General features: G+C 58.0%; 1 protein-coding gene across 6 annotated transcripts in view; it reads right to left on the minus strand.

Annotated features, from left to right (window-relative positions):
• The window catches only part of ANPEP (alanyl aminopeptidase, membrane), a 36272-nt gene that overhangs the window by 346 nt on the left and 23493 nt on the right, over positions 1-12433 (minus strand). For 5 of the 6 annotated variants that reach the window (XM_087972974.1, XM_087972975.1, XM_087972978.1 and 2 more), the window contains exons 4-18: positions 11866-12008; positions 10361-10497; positions 10131-10257; positions 9630-9784; positions 9352-9465; positions 8342-8485; positions 6385-6450; positions 5771-5836; positions 5057-5229; positions 4761-4837; positions 4333-4472; positions 3895-3950; positions 3212-3359; positions 2992-3083; positions 2696-2873 (exon numbers count right to left, since the gene is read on the minus strand). In XM_087972974.1, coding sequence (XP_087829100.1) covers positions 2711-2873; positions 2992-3083; positions 3212-3359; positions 3895-3950; positions 4333-4472; positions 4761-4837; positions 5057-5229; positions 5771-5836; positions 6385-6450; positions 8342-8485; positions 9352-9465; positions 9630-9784; positions 10131-10257; positions 10361-10497; positions 11866-12008 — 1801 coding nt within the window. In that variant the 3' untranslated portion in view covers positions 2696-2710. Of the gene's footprint in view, positions 1-399; positions 482-555; positions 697-1087; positions 1256-2695; positions 2874-2991; positions 3084-3211; positions 3360-3894; positions 3951-4332; positions 4473-4760; positions 4838-5056; positions 5230-5770; positions 5837-6384; positions 6451-8341; positions 8486-9351; positions 9466-9629; positions 9785-10130; positions 10258-10360; positions 10498-11865; positions 12009-12433 lie in introns of those variants that run through there. The other variant, XM_087972979.1, reaches the window with a different exon arrangement.

Here is a 12433-nt window from a genome sequence, read left to right on the forward strand (position 1 = left end):
GTCAGGACGGGAAGAAGAAGAAGAAGGAGGAGCATTTTCCCCAACCATCCCTGCTTGCCGGGGCTGGATCAGATCTGGGTCCCCTCCCCCACCCAAGCGTTCAAAGGGCCTCCCCACCTCCTCACCCCGTTCTCCCTTCTGCCCTCGGACGGGGCAGGATGAAGCACTTCTGGTCGCCCAGCAGCCATTTTGAAAAACCCCGGCCAGGTAAACGGAGCCGTTCCAGTTGCCGGCCAGGGAGGCAGCGCCACCTTTAGGAGATGCCTTGGCCTGGTTCTCTAGTGCTTTGCTTCACTGGGCAGATCCATAAAACGAGGACTCGGCTGCCCCCAAAAGGTGGCTGTGGCTCTTTGCAAGGCTCCCGCATAAGCCCACCCGCCGTACCCCAAGCAGCCTCACCTGCTTAAGTTCAAATGGAGACGCAAACCTCTTGGTCACCGACTGGATGAGGCTGGAGAAGGAGAAGGAGCTTCCCCCAAATCTAGGAGGGGAGAGGGGCGGGTGAGTGGCTGGCCTCTAGTCACCCAGCCCTGGGGGAGGAGGGGGCACACTCACTGCTGGAAGAGGGTCCTCCAGTTCATGCGCACAAAATCCCAGGTCAGGGTCTGCCCCACCACGTTGCTGGCAATGCTGTTGATGGTGGACGTGGCATCCTGGCGGCGGATCAGGGAGGAGTTCAGGGTGTACTGAAGGTACCTGCAAGGGATCAACGGGGGCTCCAGGAATGTGCCCCCCCTTTGCACAAGACCCACAGCCTGGCCTTCCTTCCTTCTCACGCAAGGGTACGATTGTTGGACGGGGCCACAAGGATCTTCCGATGCAGGAAAACCATCCCTGAGAGGTGGCCTCTTCCCCAAAACTCTCCCGAGATGGAAAAGGCCCACCTCTCAAGGGAGACTGGACCAATCCTCCCCTTCTCCTGAAATCACCCCCCTGCCCTGGTTTGAGAGTCAGGGGTCGTCTGTGGGGTGCCTGAACTGCGCCCTGGTGCTAAAAGAAATCCCGGCCGCCTCCCCCACTCGTCTCTGGAAGTCGGAGGGAGCCCCGTGGGCTGCCACCCCCACCGCCCTGGCCGAGATGGGCTCACCTCTGAAGGATCCAGGGCACCTGGCTGCAGGTCAGGGCCGAGCGCAGCCGGTCAGCCTCGGAGATCACCTGGGCCTGGCGAAACATGCTCCAGGCGAAGTCCCAGGCCTCCTGGTCGCCGGTTCGGATGGCGCTGCAGTAGATGGCGGAGCGCAGATTGGGCGGGATCCTGGAAGCGAGACGGTCACTGAGAGGCCCCACGGGCAGCGCAGGAGCAGAGGGGAGAGACGGGGGCAGGCGGGGAAGGGGTTTGACTGGGAAGGAGGCCCAGCACGTCTGAAGGGCTGCCTGGGGAAAACGATGGGCCGGGTGGGAGGGTCCCTGCCACTAACTGCCCCCAAGGGGGCTGCAACTGAGGAGGGTTCCTTTGGTCCCAAAGAGCAGGTGGCCGCCAGCAGGGAGGGAGGCACCTGTGCCAGAGGCTGAACGTGCCCTACTCAGAACCGCCCCCTCCCCGCACTGCAAAAAGCAGTTTGCTGGACAGGGTGTGTGTGTGTGTGTGTGTGTGTTTGTCCTCCTGCCCAAGAAAACACAGTGGCCGATGCCTTTGAAGGCCAGTTTGCCCTCCTGGCAAAGGCAGGTGAGGGAGGGAGGATTTGCTGGGCCTTCCTGCCCCCCCCCCAAAATCCACTCCAGCCTGGAAATTAAAAAAAAACTTCAGCTCAGCCGGAGTGATGCTTTCCTGGTGATGGCATTTCAGTGGCATTTTCTTTGGCTACCAAGAGAACAAACTTTCCGGGGGGGGCGGGGGGCAGGGAGGGGCTGACTCTGCAGTAGCCCTGAAAGAGCCAAACCCCAAAGATGCGGAGCGGGGGCTGCGCTCTGGCCCAGGAAAACCGGCTGAAAACCCCGACCCACCTCGTCTCCTGGCACCTTTTCCTGCACGGCTCCCTGTGGAAAGGCCCCTCCAGCCCTGCCTCCTGCCCCTCCAAGCAGCCTCCCCACCCACCAAGGGGCACCACCACAGGCTGCCTGGGCTGTGGGGGCGGGAAAGAGGGAGGAGGGCATTGGACTGGAACCCCTTGCAGCCCCAGGGAGGCGGGCATCGGGGGATGATGGGAGAGCTGGGGGGCAGCCATGGCAGTGCAGTGGATGCCTGGCCCCCTTCGCAGAGGGTTGCTGCCATGCTGGGGCATCGCTGCCCTCTCAGAAACCCTCCGGCCCCAGGATGATGGGAGGACATCCACCCCCTGCCTCGTTCCTGTCAGGGCAGCGGGGGGGGGGCAGGAACCCCTTTTCCTTAGGCCTCTGTGAGGGAGGAGGGATATCTGTGGGGCTGCGAGGAGGGGCATGAAAGGTGCCCACCTGGAATCCCACCTGCATTTAGTGGGCTGCCTTCTTTAGCAGAGAGCCCTTCCCCCTCCTTCGTCTGCTGAATGGGGGAGGGTCCCTGGGGGCTCGTGGTGAAGGCAGAGGACACGAGGGGAGAAGAGAGGTGAGGCCCGAAGAGTAGGGTGGGCGCCTCTGCTCTGGCCCAGCACCTGAGGGGAAGAGGTGGCCAGAGGCCCCTCGTCCAGCCCAGGGGAGTGGAGTTGGGAAAGCCCAGGCCGTTGCCTGCTCCCCAACACTGAGCAGGAGGGACCAGACTTGCAGGGGAGAAGATGGTGGCCTGCCCAGAAAGCAGCTACGCTCTCCTGCTGGTGCCCCCTCGCCCCCAGGCCCAGGCCCTCTCTCGCCTGTTGACGGTGGGGTCGGTTCTCCAGGCCTCAAACCAGGAGGAGGCCAGTTTGTTGCACTCGGAGACGCCATTGGAGCAGGCAGTGCTGATGGCCAGGATCTGGTTATACCTGAAAGAGGGAGAGAAGGCAGGGATACGAACTCAAGGGGAGGGACTCCTCCCCCTTTCTCTTGCCATGCACAGACAAGCCCCCCCCCCCAAATCCCTCCTCATCCATGGAGACCCACTGGTTCATCAAGCCGTCTGGGATTTCGGTCCAGTTGCGGGTGACGTCCCTAAAGTGGTCGAACAAGGGAGTGACCTGCTTCCGGATGTAGCTCTGTAAGAGGAAGAGGACGGTCTGACTCGGAACGCAGCTGGAGAGCAGCCCCCTCACCCCCACCCGGGATCCCCTCTGTTGGAAGGGAAGGGGGCAGCCGAAGGGCCGAGGCCGGCTGGAGCTCACACCTGCATCGGCCCGTAGACTTCGCTGCGGTCAAACATGAGGCGGAAGTAGTCCAGGTTGTCCAGGGCCGTGTCCCAAGGAAGGTACTCCCTCTCCCGGCTCAGGTAGCGGGTGGTGCTCAGGGCCAGGTCGCTGCCCACGTGCTTGGCTCTGAAAGAGCAGCAGAGGGGCTGGCTGTGGGGCTGGCCGCCTCGGCCTCAGGACTTGGCCTGGGTGGGTGGGAGCTTCTGGGGGCAGCATTTCAGCACAGCCCAGGGATTTGCCCAGGGTGCACCAGTCTTCAGTCCCGGCCTCCTCCGGGATGCCAGCTGGGAGCCAAGCTGGCCCAAGGAATGCCTGCCAGCCGGGCCTGCCCAACAGAACCCGGATCCCCTGCTGGGAAAACAGGGGCCGGCTGCTTTCACTTCTGGGGTTGGCTTTGGGGGAATGGGTGGCTCCCCTCAGGTGGAAGTTGGGAGTCCCAGGATTGTGGTTGTGCAGCAAAGTAGTAATGTGGTATCTCATTTAATGACTGCTTCACTCAGCAACCAAAGATTCCAGTCCCAATTGTGGTCATAACTGGAGGACTATCTGTAAGTCCTTAGGCAGAGTGAGGAAGGGAAATCCTCGGAGCTTCAGTAGACTGGAAGGCAATCTGGTTGCAGTTCTGCTCCCCAGCAACAGGGGGAGACAAAGGGATTCTCACCTGGCCAGGTTGAAGGCATCGTCGATGATCTGAGCTCGATTGAGAACGGGGATCTTCTGCAAAAGGACAAGGCAGTCAGAGAGACGGAGTCAAGAGCTTGAAAGAGAACAGGAATCCCTTTGGCTCGCAAGCTCCGATCCTGCCTGGAGACCGTTGCTAGTTGTGTCGGCAGGGAGCTCCCTGCACTGGGGGGCCCTCAGAGGGCAGCCCCTCATCCCGAAACGGAGAGCGAGAGCTGAAGCCTTCGAGAGAAGCTGGTTGGGGGCGCTTGGGAGGCACGCAAGGTGCCTGGGGACCCGGAAGGAGGAAGGGCTCGGGGAGAAAGGAAGCGCTCCCTGCTTTCCCACTCGGTACCTCTTGAGGCCTTCCCTCCCCCGGGGCCTGTTTCAGCGCAGCCCTTCCGGGACTGAGAGGGGAGGCGGCCCTTTGACAGCCTACCTGAAGGTCAGCATTCAGCTGAGACATGAGCTTCTCCCAGTTGGCCAAATCATAGTTTACCCGGAAATAGCCCACGACATTAATGTTGAGTAGCAGCCACTGGGCAGGATCGGCAGAAATGGAGAAGTTGGCATTTTGAGCTGCAAACAAGAAAGAGAGGTGGCCCTGGCAGAGCTCCCATGCTCCTCTTCGGGGGGCGACAGGTGAATCTTAGAGATTGTGTACGCTTTCAAATCTCCCAAGCTCCCTTTTGAAGACCAGGAGGAGGCCCCCAAGCTTCCCCTCATCTCCTCGCCACCGACTGGCAGCAGATCAAGCCAGGGCAGGCCAAGTGGGCGCACCCTGAGCCATCTTGGGCCAGCTAGCAAAAGCCACCTGGGCAGCCTTAAGCAAACTTGTAACTCCGTACAACAACCAAGGAATTATACCTGAACTTTCCGTGAGCCAGTACACCTCTGCCTCCTTCCCTGTGCTCAGCCAGGAGATTGGAACAATCCAGGTGTAACTGCGGGAAACCGGCTGTCAGTTGAGCAGCTCCTCGCTCTGCCTCAGCCTGGCCCTCTTCATTCCTGGACGGCAGGAGCCTCGTCTCCCCAACAGCGGGATGTGGCCCCCACCCTCCAGATATGCGCCGAGCCAATTCCTCCCTCTCGCTGCCTCTGGACGAGGCTCTTTCCGCCCAGAGGTCGGACCTCTCCCTAGGGGCTCCAAGCTCCGGACTTACTTGAACGGTGAGGGTCGCTCAACAGGACTTTCTGGGTCCAGCAGAAAATGTTGTTGGGTGATGATGCCTGAAGTGGTATTAACTGTGAGAACCGGGAAGCCCATCTGCAGGGTCCAGCGGTCCATGATGGTCTTGACGTTGTCTGGGAGACTCACGTTCTTCCTGGTCACCGCCTGTCCCAGGAGCATCAGAGAGACTCAACCTGAGAAGGTGGCTCCTGGCTCTGGGCTTCTGAAATGCCTAATCCCAAGATGGGCTTCCTGGTAGGAAACGCTCCCCAGGCAGCCTGAAGTTGACCGAGGTCCCACCAGCCTTTGAAACGCAGCTCCTCTCTCTTATGCCATGGGCCTGTCCCTTCCTCAACTGGGCTGGTTGTTGGCAACATGGGCATAAGCCCACCGAAGGGAAGAGGAAATGGTTCCCACTGGAGTTGGCAGACACAACAGCCTGCAAGTTCAGGGGACCCATCGGAGTAAGATGGAGTACCCAAGGCTGAGAACCAAGGCCACTTGCCAGGCAGCGGAACTTCACGCTCATCCCCTGCTGGGGACCCAGGGATCCTGTTACTTTTAGTGTGAACTTTGCACTGGAGCCTTCAAAAGGAAGCAGCGCATGGCAGAAGGACTAGGATGATGGGGAAAGAAGAGAGGTAGGAAAACATCCTGGGATTCAGTCATTCTGTGGAAGCAGCTAAGAAGGGGCTTTAAAACGTACCGTCTGCAGTTGTTCCCAGAGGTCATCGCAAACAGTATTTTTATACTGGTAGGTCTCAAAGTAGGACTGTGGAGGAAGGAGAGTCAGGTGAGCCGAACTCCCAAGCCCAGCAAAGCTCCAGGGGCCTTTGGGTGGGTGGGTGGGTGGGTGGGCTGGGCTGCTGGCCCTTCCCTCTGCAGCTGGCCGGCTTCCTTCCCCTGCCCTCAGGACAGGGAGGGGCCCAGCCCGAAGCCACCACAGCAGCCCACCCAGGTGTTGGGGGAGTTACCTGGCAGACGGGGAATCCAACCGCCCCAGAACCTGATGATGGCAGCCGCCGCCATGGAGGGAGATGCCAGGGCCACAGGAGGGGGCACAAAACCCCCCGTAAAGTGGGTCAGAGCTGCTGCTGGGGCAGCGAGGAAGCTACCTGCGGCAGGCAGGTGGGCGGGACTCAGAGGGATCCCACCAAAGGGCCTCCTGGTTGCCGCTGGTTCTTCACCAAGGTTGTTCTGAGCTCCCTCCCGAAAGGGCCGCCTGGAGCCCCACTCAGGCCCAGCAGCACAGCCATATGTGGCCCCGTGGGGCGAGTCGGTGGGCGTCAGGGAGGGGAGGTGAAGGCGGCAGCCCCTTACCTGCAGCCCTTCACTGAACACGGGCTGGGTGAGGAACTTGGAGAGCATTCGGATCACAGCCGCCCCCTGCAGGGAGAAGAGAAGCTGCAATAAGGCAAGCACAGCCCCCCCCCTCCCACTGCCCCCCCTTTCCTTCCGGACAGAGGGAGAGTCTGCAGAGGAGGAAGGAAGCTTCCAGAAGGCCCTGCAGAGCATGGAGCAGGCCTGGCCCCCGGCTTCTGGTGGGCAGCCCTGGGGACCGTCTGAGGAAGAAGAATGCAGCAAATCCCTCTTGAGTTCTCCACATCCCATGTTTCATAGCTGTGAGGAGGCTCAGCAAACAGATTCTGAATTCACAGAATGACGGAAGGGACCTTGGAGGTCTTCTAGTCCAGCCCCCTGCACCCACAACTTCTGGAGGCGAGATTAATTGTTCTCACTGACAGGACATTTCTCCTTAGTTCTAGGTTGGATCATCCTTGGGAAGTTTCCATTCCTTCCTCCTTGTCCTGCCTTCAGGTGCTTTGGGGAATAGGTCAAGCCCCTCAAATATGGGAAGACTGCTATCAAAGCGCCGGCTGGTCCTTCTCTTGGTTAGACCATTTCTGCAACTATTCACCACTCATTGTAGCCTTCAGCGCACTGATGGTCCTTGTTGCTCTTCTCTGCACTGTTTCTAGAATCTCAAGACCTTTTTTGTATCGTGGTGACCAAAACTGGATGCAATATTACAACTGTGGTCTTCCCAAGGCATCATAAATTGGTACTGATGCTTCACATTATCTTGATTCAATGCAGCCTGGGGCTGTGTTGGCTTTTCTGGCAGCTGCAGCAGCAACAACACACGGCTGGCTCATATTTAAGTGGTTGTCCACTAGGATTCCTAGATGCCTCTCGCAGTTACTGCTGCTAAGCCAGGTGCCACCTATTCTGTACCTGTGCATTCAGTTTTTGTAAGTAAGTGTAAAATCTCATCACTGAAGAGCATTTGGTTGTACAGGGCCCGGTGTTCAACTCTGTCAAGATCCTTCTAAAGCGCTAGCTATTCCCCCTGGCTTGAGGTGACCTGCAAATTGGATGAATTCTAACTCCTCTTCTAAATCATTGATGAAGATATTGAAGACAACAGGGCCCAAGACAGAGCCTTGAGGTACCCCACTGTATGCAGTTCCTACATGCTGAGCGGGGTTGATCAGCCAATTGAGAATCCCTCTGGGGAGGGGTGTGTGCTGTCTATCCCACATTTTTCTAGCATTCCAAGAAGTGGGTTGTGGTCTACTTTGTGGAGTGCCTTACTGAAATCCAAGTATATTATGTCTGCAGCATTTCACTGGTCCACTAATTTAGTCACTTTGTCAGAGAATGAGATACGGTTTCTTTGGCATGATCTGTTTTGACAAACCCATGTTGGCTTCTGGTTATAACTTGGCTTGCTTCTAGGGGTTTGTAGAAAGCCTTTTAAAGATGGGCTACTTTCCTTATGTTTCTTGAGACGAGCTTACTTTTACCAGCACCCCTGATAGATTGGGCCCTTTGGGAAGGAAATGGATCCTGACTAAGAACCCTGAAGTTCTGATAGAGCAAACCGTGACCTCTTCGGTGATGGGTGAAAGGCCAAAGCCTTCCCTGGCTCTGCTCCTGCTGGAAGGGCTCAAGCCGCCTGGGAGCAAGGGGGGAGGGGAAGCCCTCCCACTCGACTCGCACAGCCTGTCCAAGGTTGATCGGGGGTTTTTTCTTTCACATGCCAGTCCCGCCTCCCAACTTGCTTATCACACCCACCCACCCTCCCTCCTTTGACGTGGCCCTGCATTTTAGCTTTTCCCCGCCTGGTGGGATGCATCACCCTTCTCTTGCTGTGGGATGGATTTCCCTGCTCCTGGCATTGGCCTGCATCTGCCCAGAATCCCTTCTGGGGTGAAGGCGGCCCGGCAAAGCTGATAACAAATCCCTCCTTGGTTTCACCAGGCCCCCTTCTCACCTTACTGTAGGAAATGGCGTCAAAGACTTCACTGATCTGAGCTGGAGTGTTGATTTCCTCTGCAGGGCTGGAGAGGGGGTGTGAGGAAGCCAGGGCATCAATGGCCATCACACGGTAGACGTCATTGGGTACAATCAGGTCTTCCTGAAAACGGATGCATGGAACTCAGATCGCAAAGCCCCCCGGCGGGCCCCGGGTCCTTCTCCCACCAAAGGCCACAGGGGCAGCAACCGTGGCCGTTCCTCCTCCTAGATCTGTCCTGGGGACCTCGGATCCAGCAGGATCACCTTTGTCCCTGGAGAAGCCCTTTCTCTCCAGGACCAGGAAAGGCACGTCTAGATGAGCTTTCTCAGCCTTTCAGAGTCTTGGGCTACAGGCACCAAACACTCTCAGCCAAGCCAGTTAAAGGCCCAGGGCTGCCTTCAGACAACATGCTGAGCCTGGGAGAAGAGAAGAGCCAACCAGTACATGAATTTGGCACGTTTGTGGCTCAGTGGACTCTACTGAACCAGGAAACGGGTTCAATGAGTGGAGTCAGTAATCACATTACACATTGTGTGTAAACTCCGCTTAGTGAAAGAGCTGCTGCGGCCCAGGAATCTTGGCGGTGGGTGAAATGGACTTCCAACAAACCCCTGAAGCCCCAGGACTCTTCCTCCGCCTGGGCTTCCTCTTTCTGGGACTAGCCGGTTTTCTGCTGCCCGGCTCAGCCCTTCTCCCGACCCCTTCAGCATGTGCTCGGCTCTTGGCTGCAGGCCCGGGAGGCCCCCGGACTCCAGACCCATCTACCCTTGTAGGCAGTCTAGATCTCGCCCTGGGCCAACTCTTCTGCTGCAGGGGCCCCTTTGGGCTGGTCCAGACCAGGAGAAAGTGAGTGGCTAGTGTGAGTTTGGACAAGGCCCCTCCCCTATTGCGCTGCTCAGCCCCAGCCCTTGGCTGATCAGTTGCCCTGGCCCAGGGGGTGCCCCTGTTGCCCCCCGTCCCCATCCAGCACCCCACATGGCACTTACAATATTCCATGTGGACTCGGCTTCATTTGCACCCAGATATTCCACATACGACGCAAAGCCCTCGTTTAGCCACAGGTCATTCCACCACTCCAGGGTTACCAGGTTTCCAAACCACTGTGGAGAGGAAGGAGACACTTTTCCTAGGAGCCCCCGGGTACGTGAGGGGATGGCGTGAGGGTGGCAGGGGTTCAGCCAGAGTGGATTGCCCAGAGGTTCCCTGGCATGCCCTCCACGTTGGAAGGGATTCAGTTGCTCCAAAAGTACAATCTGGAAAATACCTGGTGGGCAACTTCATGAGCAATCACTGTCACAATCCGTTCCTTGTTGCCGATGGAAGAGAAATTGGAGTCAAAGAGTAGCGCACTCTCACGGTATGTGATCAGCCCCCAATTCTCCATTGCTCCAGCATTGAAATCAGGAAGGGCGACTTGGTCTGGGAAGAGAAGTCCGTGCCAACTGAACCCAAACCACCCCCAGCCCTCCCCGTTCAACCTCGAGCCACCCCCCCTGATTCAAGGCATCGCCCCCCGTAGCCCTGCAAGGGGAGCAGGGAGCTTAAATGCAAGGGAGTCGCTCGTTGACCTTCTTCTGTGTGGTGCTAAGTTGCCAACAGTGCCCAAGACTCTCTGGGAATGCTGAGTGCAAGAATTGGGCGGAGATTAAGCCCATGGGGGAGGGCCATGCCCACAGGACTCCCCTCGTGACTGAAGGCTACACAGGTCCCCTCACCCCTGCCCAGAGTCAAGACTCCCACCTGTGACTCAGCCCTCCTCACCCACCTAATCTCTCCAGAGGATAAGGCACATTGTACTCCCTCTCGAAGAAGTTGAGGATGGGCCAGGAGACATTAAGTGCATAGTCTCCCTGGCCCTCCCTGATCGACGTGGGGCGGCCCCAGATCTGGATCTGAAAGAGGAGCCAAGAACAATGCTCAGGAAAGGCCCCTCTTCCAAGGCAGAGCGGCCGAGAGGATGCCCTCCCAGTGGGTCCCCCTCCAGAGCAGGCCTACCAGGGTGTTATTCTGGATAGCAGACACATTCTCAAACTCGCTGACAATAAAAGCAAGCAGGTAGGTAGACATCCTGAGGGTGGTTTCAAATTCAGTCCGCGTCCAGGTCGATCCATCCATTGTCACTTCCTCCGTCTCTGGAAGGAGAGGCAGGGAGGAGGAGGGGTGAGCTCAGCCCCCTTCCTTGACCCCCCCTCCTCAGGAGGAATGGGCTCTGTCTCCCCAAGCACAAGGAGGAGAATCTGGGGAGGGAGGGAGCCCTTCTCTCTTTGCCCTTAATTGGCCCATCATCCTTTGGGCAGAGGCCCCCTGACCCCTTCTCACTCCCTCGCAGTGTCCACTGACAGGCCTGGGTAGCCAGAGGCTGCTGGGACAGTGGTCGCCAATCGGTGGGCTGGGGACCACAGGTGGTCCGCGAGAAAATTTTGGTGATCCGCAGAGAAATGTCACCCCCAAGCACCCCACAAAGCAATCCACACTGTGTGGGAACACAAGGCTTGCGTCACTTGCATTGCGCACAGCACAAGGTGGTGAGCGGAGGGGGGAAAGGGCAGAGGGGGAAAATTTGCCCCATTCGCCCCACGTGCCTGGCCTGGCTCCCAGGCCGCTTCTTTCCACTTCTTTCTTCTTCTGCTTTTGGCTGCGTGCAAGGAAAGCAGCCAAAGTCTTTCTTTCTCTCCCCCAAACTCCGCCAGAAACGAGTCTTTGGGACCCTGCAAGGCCTCCTGCTCCAAGAGGCTGCGCTGGCAAAGACTCATTTCTGGCGGAGTTTGGGGGAGAGAGAAAGACTTCTGCTGCTTCTGCTGCTTTCCTTACATGAAGCCAAAAGTCTCTCTCTCGCTCTCTCTCCCCCTGAGAACGGAGCTGGAGACGGTATCCTGCGATCCCAAATAAAGAATGATTGGTTGGTAGGAAAACAGGGTGGGGGGTTTTCCTGCAGGCTTTTGGGGGGATTTTCCCAGAGTCTCTGGTCTGCCGGATTTAAAATTATGAATTTGGTGGTCCCTGAGGCCCAAAAGGTTGGCGACCCCTGCTCTGGGGGCCTCAGCAGGAGGGATCTCCTTGCCCTGTGTGCAAGCAGAGCAGTCCTCCCCTTTGGAGGCAGAGGGCGGGTTTTCCCCGCCATGGAAGGCAGCCCAAACCTTTGAGCCGACAGAGCCTTGAAAGGCTGCGGGGGTGTTCTGGCCGTCAGAGGGCAAATTGCCTATTTCAAGATTTTGCCGCCACCCAACCAACTCCTAAAGCCTTAAGCAGCCTCTCTGCATTTCTTGTAGCCCCAGAATCTTCTTCCCACCCCCTTGAGACACCCCCCAAACGCGCCCCCTCCTGCTGAGCCAGTCATCTCCCAGCCCCATTCAGGCCCCCTTGGCTTCAGCTCAGCCCCCAGTTTCCACCTAGAGGGAAGGTTTGCCAGCCTCTTAGACCAGCCCTGGTGCCAGCCAAGAGCCCCTACATCCTCCCCACTGCCCAGGGGAAGCCCACCCACACCCCAGTTAGGCACTTACTTTTAGCAGGCATGTTGGAGAGCGCCTTATATTGGGGCAAGTAAATCAGTGTGATGGAGAAGTTGGCCTTCATGGCTGGCTCATCAAAGCAAGGAAAAGCTTTGCGGGCATCAGCAGCCTGCATCTGGGTTGTAGCCACCAGCCTGGAGAAAGACAGGCCCCAGATGGTCAGTCGGGATGCCCAGGAAACTTCCTACCAAGTGGCCTTGCTCTTTCTATTCCATCTGGCGCCTCTTGAGGGGCTACAGACACAACCACAGGACAGGATCCGTCTGCAGAGCAAAGACTTCCCAGCCCAGGGGGCGGACGGGCACTTAGGAGGATCCGCTGCTCCATGGGGAGCGGCCGAGAAGTTCTCTTTGTCTCATGGCTCTTTCTCAGAAATAACATTTCCTGAGACACAAGTAGGGGAGCGACCCAGTTCGCGATGGATCGGCTCATGGGGCATCAGCTGCCTCCTAGGAAGATGCAGCTGGGCCAATCACACTCCCAGCCCAAGTCCCAAAAACTGCAGTGACTACCATGATGGAACAGATCTCTGCGGGTCCCCTTCCTGTCCCCATACTTC

The sequence above is a fragment of the Notechis scutatus genome, chromosome 11 (assembly GCF_049901735.1).
Source record: "Notechis scutatus isolate UNSWTSFEM ecotype Mainland chromosome 11, rNotScu1.2, whole genome shotgun sequence".
Taxonomy (NCBI): Eukaryota; Metazoa; Chordata; class Lepidosauria; order Squamata; family Elapidae; genus Notechis; species Notechis scutatus.